General features: G+C 37.3%; 2 protein-coding genes across 2 annotated transcripts; one reads left to right on the forward strand and one right to left on the reverse strand.

Moving 5' to 3' along the window:
• Nucleotides 1–806: 806 nt before the first annotated feature.
• Nucleotides 807–11896, forward strand: ACRALDRAFT_210276 (uncharacterized protein; the record flags this gene model as incomplete). Its single annotated transcript, XM_071023112.1, has 4 exons — nt 807–813; nt 9162–9485; nt 11737–11842; nt 11881–11896. 4 exons carry the CDS (start codon nt 807–809, stop codon nt 11894–11896), a joined length of 453 nt encoding a protein of 150 aa, XP_070871312.1.
• Nucleotides 11524–13884, reverse strand: ACRALDRAFT_2055475 (uncharacterized protein). The gene is made up of 3 exons (XM_071021743.1): nt 13715–13884; nt 13019–13594; nt 11524–12956 (listed from the first exon to the last, which is right to left on the reverse strand). Exons 1-3 carry the CDS (start codon nt 13867–13869, stop codon nt 11942–11944), a joined length of 1746 nt encoding a protein of 581 aa, XP_070871313.1. The 5' UTR covers nt 13870–13884; the 3' UTR covers nt 11524–11941.
• Nucleotides 13885–14601: the final 717 nt, after the last annotated feature.

The raw sequence follows: 14601 nt of genomic DNA on the forward strand, positions 1-14601 counted from the left end.
TAGTTTAGCTTCGGGAGGATAAGGAGGGAGTCGGTGGCCCCGATAAGTGGAGTTTAGGCCGGCCTGCCCGTCCCTAGGTCGGGGTGGATTAATGGATAGGCCGGACTAGTAACGGTTACTGGCTCCCGTGGATAGGAGCCTTAAAAGGAGGGGCGTGATATTAGGGATATTCTATTCGAGGGGATCGGATAGGACTTAGAGGCGTTAAGGAATATATCGAGAACCCGGAACCGGTCCTAAGGCTAACCCTAGGGATATTTAGGATTACGTTATGTTTTAGGATTATTAAGCTAGCCTAAGACCCTATAGTCTTAGAGCCTTAGGTTATTATATATCGATTCTAGGGAGGATAGTCACTAGTCCTTAAATAGGGTGTTTCCCGTTGAGTGCTGAGTTAAAAGGGCTTAAAGAATAATCTTATAATCATTCCCCCCCCCTAAAGTTAGCTTCGTGACCTGTTCTTATTATAGTCTTGACGACTCTTTTCACTCCTTACACAAACCTATGACATAGAGTAACGATAGGGTATAGGATAGTAGGAGCTATTAGCTATAGTAAAAAGCCTTTAGTATTAGCGTTACTATCTTAAAGGCACGGGATAGGTGTTTATAGTGCTAACGGACTATTAGGCGCTTAGAGGCGTGCTAAACGCGCTAGCGCGGGACCTTCGCGGAAGGCTTACTAGGTAGGTATACCGATTATCGTTATTCGATTTCGAGGTATAGCACCGCCCGGGTAAAACTAACCTAGTAGACGGCTTATCGAGATAGCCGGATTATATAGTGGATAAGACGCTATACGATGATATGCTCCGTACCCTGTTATAAAGGTTATAACTGGTTAGCGACCTCCTAATAAGCGTTTATTAACGGATCGCGAGTATCCACCTTAGCTTAATAAGTAACGCGGTAAAGATCGTATACGTTTAAGCTGCTCGGGTAACACTACCCGAATATAGGCCTAGTAAATATAAACGGGCATAGACTCTATAGGAGGGGGCCCTGCCTAGCTTAAGAGATAAGGACGAAAAAGGGCTATAACCCCTATATCCTATTAACGGTACCTGGCGTGTTATTATCGCTATTAGTACCCGCTCCCGAATACGAGATATAGGGTATAGGGCGACTACCTAGCGAAGGGTCGCCGATAAGATATCGCCGATACCCGAGGCTAATAAGGCTAGAGTTACTATAATACTGGATTAGTATATCCTATATTCTATAGCCCGAGAGCTAGCTAGGAATAAAACGATAGGTCGGCGTACTATTAGCGAGGAACTAGAAGATCTAGTTAGAGGGCTATAGACTATTAACCCGGACTATATATCCTTAATTAAGAATATTCGCTAAGGGACCGGAAGGAGAGCGGGGTACTCTTTTAGAGAAAAGGACGTGCTATTATTTAAGGGACGGTTAGTACTGCCTATATAGGGCTCCCTAAGGGCGGAGGTCCTATAATAATACTATAATAACCCTAGGACGGGGTATATAAGAGCGAATAAGACGCTTAAGCTGATTTCTAGGAAGTTTTATTAGGTGCACTTAGCGGCGGATATTCGTAATTATATCGCCGTATATTCTGCGTGTTAAGGGGTATAGGTACCGCGATATAAACCGTGCGGCTAGCTATAAACGCTGCCGCTATATATATATCCGTTCTAAGAGATTAGTATAGATATTATTACGGGTCTACTACCTATAAAAGGGGCTAACGGGTAAATATATAACGTTATTTTAGTGGTTATTAACCGGTATATAAAGTATACCTTATTTATTCCTATAAAGAAGGACTTAATAGCACTCTAGCTAGCGGCGCTAATATATAGGGAAATTAAGTGCTAATTCGGTAGCCTAGAGGGTATAGTAATAGACCGGGATAAGCTGTTTATTAGTTAGTTTTAGATAGAGTTTTACTATGAGCGGGCGAATACTCGGTGATTATCCACTATATACTACCCGTAGACGGATAGTTAGACGGAACGAATATATTAGTTACTAATTAAGTACCTATAAATAACCGCCGGTAATACGATAACGTAGTGGCCTGTTTAGTTATTAGTAGCAGGGTTCGCCTATAATAATAGCGAGTATTCCTTACTTAGTATTTTACTATATAAACTATTATACGGGTACTATCTATATATAGTAGAGTGTATCCGCCCTAGGGACGATACCCAGGTATAGGGCGTTTAAGAATATATCGAGAAGCTAGCGGAGGTTCAGCGAAAGGTCCGCGAATACTAGGCGTATACTATAGAGCACTAGGCTCGGTACTATAATAAACGCTATTAGCCGTAGTAATATAAAGTGGGTGATATTATTAGACTATCTATAAAAAACTTCTAATTCCGGTAAGGGTCGAAGCTAGCACCGCGATATATTCGGGTATAAGTAACCGAAAGGATCGGCGAGTAAGCGTATAGGGTTCGCCTCCCTTTATAATATACGAGGATACACGATATATTCCCGGTATCCTTAGTAGAACCGTGGAAGGACCGAGTGGCCGTAGAGCTATCGGCGAAGGATCTCCCGCTTCTAGAGGAAGAGTAAGATAAATAGGAGGTAGAAGATATTATTAGTTATAAGGAGGAATAAAGGAAAACGTTTTACCTTATAAAGTGGGCGGGTTAGGCGGTAAAGTATAATACCTAGGAACTAAAGGACCACCTAGAAAACGCTTTAGGAATCCGGAAAAGGTACTAGAAGTATAAAATATATATATATAAAAAGTGGGACGACTATAAGATAGTATAACGCGCTAAAGGGTTATCGAGTATAAAAATAAAAGCTTAATTATAGGCTATAATAACCTTTCTGTATAGTAACTTAATAAACGGGGTTAATACCCCGACTAGCCCTAAAGATTATTAGTATAAAGTTTAATACTATTATAGCCGATTAATACCGGTAAAAGCAAAGCGGATAAAAGAAAAGAAATTAATCGTCGAAGCCGTGAAAATTAGTCTCCGCGCTAAAGGTGGCGCTGGATAAACGGTGGCGGTTAGGGTAGAAAGGTCCGGTGACCGATTCCTCTTTATCGTGGTTATCAGTAATAGACGGGGCGGCGGATATATATCGACGGGGAGTATAAGCAGGCTTAGGCTTAGCGGCGGGAAGCTAGCTAATAGAAGGCCTGGTATAAGGAGTATAACTATAATAAGGAGTCGCTATACGGCTAGTAAAATAATAACTAAGTAAGGGCTAATAGGGCTCGTTAATAGCCGCTAATAGAGCGGCGAGGCTAGGTAAGGTTAGGAAAGCCTTAATACCCTCCTAATTATCCTTATCGGGATAAGGGCGGTGATATATCGCTTATAGGTCGGCGATATAACGCCGGAAAGAAGTAATGTCCCGTAAATTATCCTTACGGGGGGGGGGGGCGAATCTGGTTTAGACGGACCGTGGCGTTATTATCGGTAACGTGACCGAGGCGATATATAAACTCTAGCGTTATAACTAAGCCCAGAGAGGTAACCTTATCTAATAGAAGCTATTAATTCTACTAATAATTAGTATATAGTCGCCGAACGGTTAGCGGAAATAAAAACTTATAGCTTTAACGGGAAGCTTATAGTCGCCGTGTAGGATAACCGCCCGGAACTATTTATATGTATTAGAGATATAGGCGTGGGTATATTAACGCTAGATCGGCGTTGGATCGTCGTTCTTATTAAGTATATACTTACTATAATTCTAAAGTAACTAAGCTATACCTATTAAGGATTCCGGAATCTAATAAAAGAAATTTAGTATAAAAATAAGGAAACGCCGAAAGAGTATTAAATATACGGCGGTGTATTAATACTAGTTATAAGCGTAGGTAACGTAGCGGCTAGCGCTTACACGGCTAGTAGACTTATTAAGGTATTTAACCTTAATATAACTACCTAATCGAGTAATATAACGCTAGTAAGGGGCCTTATCGGCGATAAGGCCGAACTATCCCTAAGCTTTATTAAATAGACGCTTACTTATAGTAATAACCAGCTATAAAGAAACGTTTAATATAATAGCGGTAAGAAGATAGCGTAAGACGTTATTATAATTAATAGAGGGGTAAGGAGGAATCGTCGCTAAACGATTAGCGGTAATAATAATAGAAAGATAGTTATAGGAGGGAAATTAAATACTATAAGGAAAATTATATAACGCAACTATATACACGTCCCTAAACGGTTACTTAAGGCTAGGTATAATATCCGCGAAAGGTTAGATAACTAGTAATAATAATAAGTATCGCGGAGTTTCTATAGTAATATTCGGATAAATCATAAGGTATATAGCCGGCGATAGAACGCCGATAAGCAGGTAAATAAAGGAGCGGCTACTTTTCTTTTTCCATACGGATTTTTAATAAGGGCTTCTATAGAACTAAATAGAGAGAGATAATTAATCGAGATAAACGCGTAATTAAAGGCATCACGATAAGACGAGTCTATAGGACCAGACTTATTAGGAAGAGGGGCAGTATAACGAGACGATCATAGATCCATAGGTATATAGTCGGACCGATAACCGCGCACGGACCACCGATCCGAACCTATCTCTATGCGTACGCTAAGGGATTAGTTTAATCCCTTAAGTTAAAGTCTTGGTTTTAAAGTCAGCGGTTAGTTAACGAATATACTGCGATTACTCTGCGATATTAAGCTATCGAGCCTTTTCTATAAAATCTTTTCCTTAACTAAAGTCTACGGACTTCCCTTTTATTATAAGGATAAACCAAAGGATTTATATAAAATAAAGGGATTCTAGGCCGACTATATCGTCCTGACTTCTTTTTTAACCTCTCGCCTTTAGAATTCCCTAATCTCGAAGCGTATTTATATAAAATATAAAAGAGACTGCTTGCCTTAAATCAGAGAGGTATATCCTTCTCTAATAAGGTGGTCTTTACCTGGATTCTTAATAGTCTTACTAAGAGGTACGAATCTATAGTAAGGCAAATAACTCAAGCTGTCTATCACGATATTACTAGTTATATACTAGATAAATTAATAGCGGAATTAATAGATGCTTTAAGAAAGGTTGATTAGCTATCGAATACCCTCCTTATATAAGGTTTAAAATCACAGGAAAATATAAAGAAACCCTGGAAAAAGACTAAGGGTTTATTCTATAAGAACTATAAAAAGCCTGGCTATACGCCGACTAACTACTACTTTCTTTATCCTAAAAAAGCACCTAAGAATTAGGTAATAGAGGATAATTCAGGAATCAGGAAAAACACCTACAATAGGGTAAAACAATCTTAGTCCTCTTATAAGGATAAAGAAAAGAACGGAGGAAATACGCGTCTCTCTTAATAAAAGAAGCGTATAATAAATCTCCTACTAAAAGTAAAGAAACAGCACGCCTTAGATACGTCTTTAGAAGAGGAAAACGACGAGTCTGCTACGGTTAATATAATTATAGATTAATAGAATTAACTATAGGATTAACCGCAGGAAAAGAAAAAAGTATAGGAAGACGATAATAAAAACAAAGAGGCCGGAGTTATTTTTAAAGATATCGTCCCTCCTCCGTTTCCTCTTCTAGACCGTCCTAATCCTTTTATATAGGATTTAATAGATATAGATTAGGTATTTATTATCTTTTCTAAGACTAAAGATATAAATAATACTAACCTTAATATAGATTGGTTACTGGAAAAGATTTAAAAAATATAAGCAGAAAACAGTGTTAAATTAGATCTGAATTTCTGTGTAGATAGCGGGGCTACGGCGTATATTATTATTAATAAAAGACTCTTTTCTACTTATAATTCCAAAAAGAGAACTGTTTGATAGGGTCAGGTAAAGGAAATAAAGATATAAGGTGAAGGAGACTGTGTTATAAAATTCAGGGATACTAGAAAGTTGCTGCTTTTAAAAGAGTGCCTTTATATACCGAAAACAGGCACGAATATTATTAGTCTCTCTTATTTTAATAGTAAACCTCGCGGTCTTACTAGAAATAAAACGCTCTTATTATTTAATAATAAAGAGCCCTTCTTTCTTTATATAACGGCTCTGCTTTATAACGGGCTATACTAGGCTATAGCACGGGCATTATCGTACGGGGGGGCTAAGTCTTTAAAAGCAAATATCATAAATATAAAGAAATAGCTATAAAAGGGTTTTATACTAAAGAAATAGCCAGGAGACTTAACTAGAATAAAAGGTTTTAAAGGTTTAAAGAATAGGTTTTAAAGAAATTAAATAAATAAAGAAATATACTAAAGGAGTTAGTTAAACCTTAATAAAGGAATAATATAATAATAAAACCTTAACCTATTTAATATTAAGATAAGCTTTATAAATAAAGAGACCGTAAGGACCGTTAAAGGACTATCTCTAGAACTAAAAACATAACGCTATAGTATAACAGGATAGGTTATATTAAGCCTATTACCTTAAACAGTGTTTATACTAATACTCTTTAAAAAGAATATAATATAACTAATAAAGAGTTAACTAAAATATAGAGCTATAATGCCCATAAAAGAAGTAAGTCTAGGACACTTACGAATAAAGATTTAGTTAATAAATATAAAGACTTTTCCTATTCAGAAAAGGTTTAAATAGATCTTTACGTACCGATCAAACCTCTTTGTTATAATAAAAAACGTTGGATTTTATTTATACTAGACCGTTCTACCCGGTTCTTATAGATAAAACTGCTCTGAGATAAGTCTAAAGCGATAAGAGTTATAGCTATAAGAGAGTGGAAAGCTTAAGTAGAAAATAAGAATAATAATAAATAACACTTTTTTATAAAAGACGTAGATATGACGGTGGAAAAGAATTTAATAACGCCTCTTTTTAAGGCCTCTTTATAGGTACAAAGCATAATATAAAGCTACCGTACACTTATAAAGCTTAAGGCTCCATTAAAAGAGTTATAAGAACTATAATAAAAAAGGTTCGAGCTCTCCTTTTCCACTTAGGGCTGCCTAGACACCTTGAGTGTAAAGTCATTCTCTTAGCTATTTATATATATAACAGATCACCTAATTCAGCTCTTAATTCCAAGAGTTCCGATATGCTTTTAGAAGTTCAGAAACCTAATATTAATAATATAAGGGCTTAGGGTTCTATTATTTATTATAAAAACAACGACCCGAATATAAAGAAACGAGATATAAGGGCACTTCGAGGTGCTTTAATAGGTCTTAATAACTATAACTATAAAGTTTATAACCTACTAACTAGAAAGACTAGTTAGTTTCGAGACGTTTATACCTTAGAAAATCAGTTTCTTTACTCTTCTTTATATATTTATAATAATAACTATACGCCCAAAAATAATAATAATAACCTCCCTCTTTATATTAATACTCAGGTATATAATAAGGCTTTTAGCCGTAGGCCTTATTAACCTGTTAACTATAATAAAGGAATCACTTTTAGTGAAAATACTGGTTAATTTTAATAAAATATTCCTTCGCGCGTTTCGCAACGTTCTGTTAAGTCAATTCAACCTAAAGAAGAGAATAACAATAGACGAAAGAGTCTACGGGCAGCGGGTTATGAAGTTCCAGCTATTATTATTAATAATAATAATGATAATAATAATAATAATAATAATAATAGTAATAATGATAATAATAATAATAATAATAATAGTAGCCAAAGTACTAGGCTAGAAGTCTAAATACCTTCAAAACCTTTTAAACCGGACTATAAGAATTTAATATCCACTAATAATAGTTCACTATACCTTATAAAAGACACTATACTTAGAAGCCTATAGTTTTAAGAAAGTTCCCTATTTCTTTTAACTATAAATTTGATTAACGAACCAGGTACCTATAAACAGGCTATAAACTGCCTAGATAACGATAAATGGATAGACGCCATAGTAGCAGAAATAACAGAACTCGAAAAGAGAAAGAGCTGGGACTTAATAAATATATAAAATACGCCTAATAAATATAATAAAATAAAAGAAGACTACCACGTACTGGACGTCGTTAGGTCTTCAGCATCAAATATAATAGCTCTGGCGAAGCTATTTAATATAAGGCTCGGTGGGTTATTCAGGGGTTTAATCAGGTTCTGGGTCTTAATTATCTAGCAAGCTTTTTAATTACATGCCGGCCAGAAAGCTATAAATTAGCTTTAATACTAGGCGTATTATATAGCTAGAAATTTAGGCAGTTTAAAGTGAAAAACGCGTTTATGTATACCGATATAGATAGTCTGATATACGCTATATAACCCATAGGCTTCGAGAAAGAAGACGGTTTAGAAAATAATAATATAACTCTCCATAAGCTTAATAAAGGTTTGCACGGGCTGAAACAAAATCCTAGACTCTGGTCTAATTACCAGCTTAAGATACTATCTAAACTAGGTTACCAGGTCTCTGAATATAATAACGGACTTTTTACCTTTTATAAATGTAATAAAATTAAGAGAATAGAAGAACGAGCTATTCTTTTATGCCATATTAACGATATAGTGGTCTAAACCCTTCCGAGAACACTTTAGACTACTTCTTTAAGGAAATATCTAAAGATATTATACTTAAAGACTTAGGTGAAAAAGATACCTTTCTAGGCTATATAATAAATATAAATAAAGATAATAAGACTCTTTCTATAAGTTAACTACCTTATACTAATAAGATACTTAAAAGGTATAATAAACAAGTCTGAAAAGGGTTAACACCCCTTGTATACATAAGAAGGTCTAGTACTAAATCCTGAGTAATTTAATAACTAATAATAAAATAAATACTAAAAGGAAATCGGGGCTTTATTATATGTAGCCTTATATTTAAGACTAGATATAACCTACGCAGTTAACAAGTGTTCTCGCTATATAAGTAATCCCTTATAAGACTACTTTACTGCGTTAAATAGAATCTAAGCTTATATAAATACATTAATATCGGTCATTTATATAACTATAATAAAGAAGACCTTAGTATTGACGGTTATTCTGATACCAGCTTTTTAGATATAATCGAAGATAGAACCTCGACTTCAGGATATATTTACTACGTGAGAGTAAATAATCCCGTTAGTTAGACCTTAACTAAAGAAAAAGTCGTTGCTTTATTAATAACAGAGGCCGAATATATAGCTCTTATAGAAGGTTCTCAAAAAAAGAATCTATCTTTATAATCTATATAAAGATATACTATAGAATCTAGGTCTAGATTCTAATATAAGAGGTAATAATATCAATACTAATAATAATAATAATAATAATAATAATAATCATAATAATAATAATAATAATCATAATAATAATAATAATCATAATAATAATAATCATAATAATAATAATAATAATAATAATAATAATAATAATAATAATAATAATAATAATAATAATAATAATAATAATAATAATAATAATAATAATAATAATAATAATAATAATAATAATAATAATAATAATAATAATAATAATAATAATAATAATAATAATAATAATAATAATAATAATAATAATAATAATAATAATAATAATAATAATAATAATAATAATAATAATAATAATAATAGTAACAATAATAATAATAAAACTCTTAAGATTCCTACTATCTTAATAGATAGTAAAAGTGCAAAGAAGCTCGCCGAAAACCCTGAACTTTATAAACGGGTAAAGCATATCGACAGGCAGTATCACTACTACAGCCAATAGCTATATAATAATAAAATAAAAATCGTATATATAAATACGAAATGTAATATAGATAATATAATGACTAAAGGTTTAGCAAAAGAGACTTATAATACTCTTTGTGGTTATATAAACCTGGGTTATAAGGACGATACGTTGCCTAAGTATACTTTGCCGCCTTATATTAATATTAAAGAATTAAAATACAGCGTTTTAATATTTAGTATTCTTAGTTCTTTACAAGGGGGTGTAACTAGGTTCTTTACCTTCGGGTTTTCCTAGATATCAAAGGTCTTCTGAATTTTCCTTTGAATAATAACATACTATAACAATAATAAGGGTTTTTGAAATTTTCCCTTGAATTAAAAACAAGAGGTTTTTCTAATTTTTTCCTCTATATATTCTAGTCTTAGATAGACTAGGATTACTACACTATAATATAACTATAACTATAACCTGACTAAGCTGTACTTATTATATAAGAGTCAGCTTATAGGGGGGTGTTAATATTATACTCATAATAAGTAATAATTATAATAATAAAAAGTATAATATCTAAGTCAAAATAAACAGTATATAGTTATAGCTATATAACGAGACGTCTACTTTATAACCGGCTTAGCCGATACTATAATACTATATATATTATACGTGTATATATACTTAGCTTATAATATATATTACATAAATACACTAGGTATCGTAAATACGATATCTTAGTTATTACTTAAGCTAATAACGTGGCGTGATAACCGTCGCGTAGGCTGTTGATATAACAGTCGCCACCCAATCTTTCAGGGTCTTTTGCCAGCCCCGGATCCAGGAAGAAATTCCAGAAGTCAGCTCTTTACACACACATAACTACCTGTTTGCGTAACAAGCAGTAATCCTACGGATCTACGAATTTAGCACTTATTTGCTTGATTTTCCTCTCTTCCGCGCGTATAGCCTACTACTCGTAGCCTAATCTATTAAAACTTCTAACTAGAGCTAGAGCCTTCTTCGTAACCCAATTTAAGGAAGTAGGAGTATTAGGCTTAGACTTAATAACCGGTTTATTAATAGGAGTAAAACCTATACTCTTAGGAGGCGCGGGTATAGTGGAGTAAGGGGGGACTTCCAAAACTACTAGTATGTGTTAGTATCTAAAACCAAGGATTTGTCTAATATAAGCTAGCTATTCTTCCTTAATATCACTCGCGTAAGCCACGCTATTATTCCCGTAGCAACGTCCTTATATAAACCAATAAAACTTCGAGCTCTAAGGAAATGGATATCACTTCTAGATAATACCTTATATCTACTCGATAACGAAGAGGCTATTAAAGACAGGCGAAGCCGTTACTATATAGATAGGCTCGCGTAAGACAAAACAAACAAACTAACTAATAGGCTAGGCGAAGGGAGGGTTAGGCTCGTCACGGGTCCGTATCTAGAGCTAAGAGTCCTGAGAAGACGGTAGCCGGGCCTTTAGAAGGGTCGGTAGTGGCCTAATTAGAGGAATAAATAGCTATAAATAGGCAGGCTTGCCTATAGTCGGCTTCTGGATTATCTATAGAACCTAAATAGGAAGGATAATATAAATTATAATTATAACAATATTAGGTGATAGGTAACGATTATAAAAGATCGGATAAAAAAGCTACCTAGATATAATAGGGGTAGTCTAAAGAATAGCCGGAGATAAGACCAGATCCTTAGGACCGCGTATACAGTTATATAATATCCATAGCGTCTAGACCCAGAATACAGGTCTACCCGTCTATACTATATAAGTAATTATCCGACGAAAGAGGTCTAGGGATAATATAAAAAGAACGAGTAAGACTTAAAACTGCCTTATTAAGCGTATTAATACTACGTAATTATCCTATAGCGTACTTAAATATAAGCAGCCGCTTATAGATAAAACAGTATTAAGGATTATAACTCTACTTTTACGGCCTCTATATCAAAATATACAGGCGCTATAATCTTTCCCTATACTATAATACTTTTCCCCTCTTTTGCCTAGATATTTAATATCGTAGACTAGTAGTACCTTTTCATAGTCCGCAATGAACACAAGTCTCTTTTTGTATCTTATTCGTGTTCTGACAACAACTGTACCTTTACACCAGTTTCCCGGTTAGGTATGTTACAAAATTCTGCCCTTGATCCTGTGCCAGGCCCGCATCCAATTTCGGGGCCGGAGCAACTAGGTTTGTGCCTTTTGCAGCCCAGCCTGTGCGTTATGGCCTTGGACCTCCACGCTCGACACGTAGAAAGGAGTGTAAGTAAATAGTGGACAGGGCGGCTGTACAACGTAGCTAGTTGCTCGCAGCATCAGCGCCAGTTGCCTCGCCTCAGGGATAAGAGACCAGCAATGCAATCTATGTCGCCTCTCTTGCTAAGACTCATTGCCCCACTGAGGAATTCGTCAACCTCGTCATCCTCTGGAATGCTCTCAACCAGCTGTGTGTCTTGGGGCATTCTCCCTGCTCTGTCAAACTCTGGGCAATGAAAGAGCAACGCCGTTTTACATGCACTGTTGACATGCTGACCCGATAGGTCTCGGAGGACTTGTCTCTGGCGACTTATACCGCCTAAAAAAAATGATGGCCTTGATTCTCTTCCCGGCAGCAAGTTTCTTTGACTTCGTGATACTCTCTGACGTGGAGGCGCGTGGCTATCCCTATCCACTCGTGGCGTCCAGTTCTCCTTATCTGAGCCGGCTGCGAGCAGCGGCAGGGACGAATGTTTTTCTCCTCGTGTTGTCCCGGATGACGCCTTCCCGTGACGATCTCGGTTAGGCGACATAGAATTACTCAACGTTGAGCTCAGACAGGGCCTGTTGACTGTCCGGGCTTGTCCAGAACCTTTCACTGGCGAAATATTACGTTTGATGCTGTTGGGCCGAAATGTTATACTGGTTGACCGGAGGAGACTGATCGCGGCAATGGCGGAACCGCTTGATTCACTTTCGGCCTGAACGGTCAATTCGTCCTGCTTGTCCGAGTCACAACAGTGCTCCCATGCCTGGACATTGTGGGATCTTCGCCGGGATGGAGCCGAAGGAAAAGAATCCGTGGATGTGGACATGGGAGGCAAAGTGATACTGGTAAGGGCAATTTGACTGTATTGGGAAGGATCGGGCGGAGGATATGACACTGGAATAAAACCAGAAGGTAACCTTGACGAGGGCATGGGTGAAGGCGAGTGTTCATTTGTCACAACCTCAGCCTTGCCCTCTAAGGACAACGATAATCGAAATTGGGATTGGGAGTCGTATATATGACGGCGTATGGAAGAAGCGTTGAAAGCGCCCCTGGTCCTAGAGGATAGCGGAGTCTGCTCCAACCTAAGGGTGCGAAGTAAGTTCAGCTGCACTCCTTGCGATGAGTTTCGACCAAGGCGACCTACCGTGGTGCCACTGCCTGCGCGAACTCCGAACGCTTAGAACAGCAGCGCGGCGAGTTCCAGCGATTAGCCACGTATCGGGTTGTATTGGAAGGGTTTGTCTTCACGAGGAAGAGCCGCCTTTGAGACTCCTCATGTGTTGGCGGATTGCTTGGCTTAGGATTTCTTGAGCTGACAATGCTATCTGGGGTATCCCTATCGCAGCAGCCGCTGTTATTCATGGAGCCGGTTTCCATGGGGAGATGACTTTGCACTAAGCTCTGCTTCAGTTCGAGAGCCCTGCTCCATGCCAAATCCGTATGTGGCAGGAGAGCCTGTAGGGTCTGTGGTCCAACCTGAGGGCTGTGCGTGACTGCTGCCGGAGTTCGTAGAACGTGAGTCACGCTGTTGCGAAGCACGGCAATGTCCTGAGGAGAAAGTGGTCGCAATCTTCGTCGGTCATTTTGCCTGCGGTTCTGAAACCAAATCTGAACTTCCTTCTCAGTTAAGGAGACGCGGTGAACAAGGTCGCAACGCGAAGCCTTGTCGGGTTTTGGGTTAACTTGATACGCGGCTTCTAAGATGTATTTATCTCTGGCTCTGGAATAGGCGGTAGCATCACGTCAGCTTCACGTACAGTAAGTTTGGGAAATACGGTCGACTTAGACGTATCCAATCAAAGAAGGACGGGTTGCTGCTTGGGATGGTGGGCAGGCATACGTAGTTCTCTTCCGTTTGCCTCTCAAGTGCTGCTTCTGGGCGTTTGCGGAAGTGTTGATATCTGCACCAGGGCCTTTAGCTTCAGACATCACATCTATATGCGGTTGGTACGTGGGCGCAGACGGCATCATTGGCAAACCGGGTGGTTGTGGCATGAGATATGACAGACGGCGAGAGATACAGGAATGATGGGGTAAAGGGAAAATATAAAGGTTGAGGGTATTCCGATAGTTGCATAGGCTGGCCCGCAATATAGAGTACCGTTATTTATACGCCCCCTGTTCGGTATTTGCTGTCCACTTAACCCCAAATAAGAAGGTAACGCGAGCGCGTGTATAAGCAAGATCTTGGCTGTAAATGTTACGTACCTATACACGTTAGAGTAGGTAGGTAATTAGGATTACGTGGTGTATAAGATAAGGTCACGTGACCAGGGTATTAGGATTACGTGATATAATAAGGTACCTAGCATAAGGACATTATATGTTCTTAATGCCTTAGGGTTAATAAATACAGAGGCAGAAATAGTAGTGATTTAGTGGCTTAAGATATCTGGTTTTGATTGTAGAGATTGAGGCTTATCGTGGAGTACCACTATTTGCAGCCGCCCTGTCTGGTATTTGCAGCCCTCTCTATCCTATTTCGGAAGGTTACGCGAGCGCGCGCAGTAGTCTGTATACGCCACTATCTTGGCTGCAGATGTCGCGTACCGGTACGTACCCCGGATCACGACAAAATTTTCATGGTGTTGAGACTGCCGCTGTTCACTGTGACTTATCTCGAATGCTCTGTACTGCAAAATCACTGCTATTTTTTGATTATTTTCATTAACTTTAAGTATCTTAGAATACCCGATATCCTTAACCTTTCCCGAGGGCTAAAAAGAG

This window comes from Sodiomyces alcalophilus (assembly GCF_042370955.1).
Source record: "Sodiomyces alcalophilus JCM 7366 unplaced genomic scaffold ACRALscaffold_9, whole genome shotgun sequence".
In the NCBI taxonomy this organism is placed as follows: domain Eukaryota; kingdom Fungi; phylum Ascomycota; class Sordariomycetes; order Glomerellales; family Plectosphaerellaceae; genus Sodiomyces; species Sodiomyces alcalophilus.

Bases quoted from the DNA above. Each gene is read 5' to 3' on its own strand.
- ACRALDRAFT_2055475 (XM_071021743.1), bottom strand. From the start codon at position 13,869: ATGCCACAACCACCCGGTTTGCCAATGATGCCGTCTGCGCCCACGTAC. The intron at 13,595-13,714 runs GTATGCCTGCCC...CGCCTATTCCAG, and splicing joins GGCAAACGGAAGAGAACTAC to AGCCAGAGATAAATACATCT. The intron at 12,957-13,018 runs GTAGGTCGCCTT...TCGCACCCTTAG, and splicing joins GCGCAGGCAGTGGCACCACG to GTTGGAGCAGACTCCGCTAT.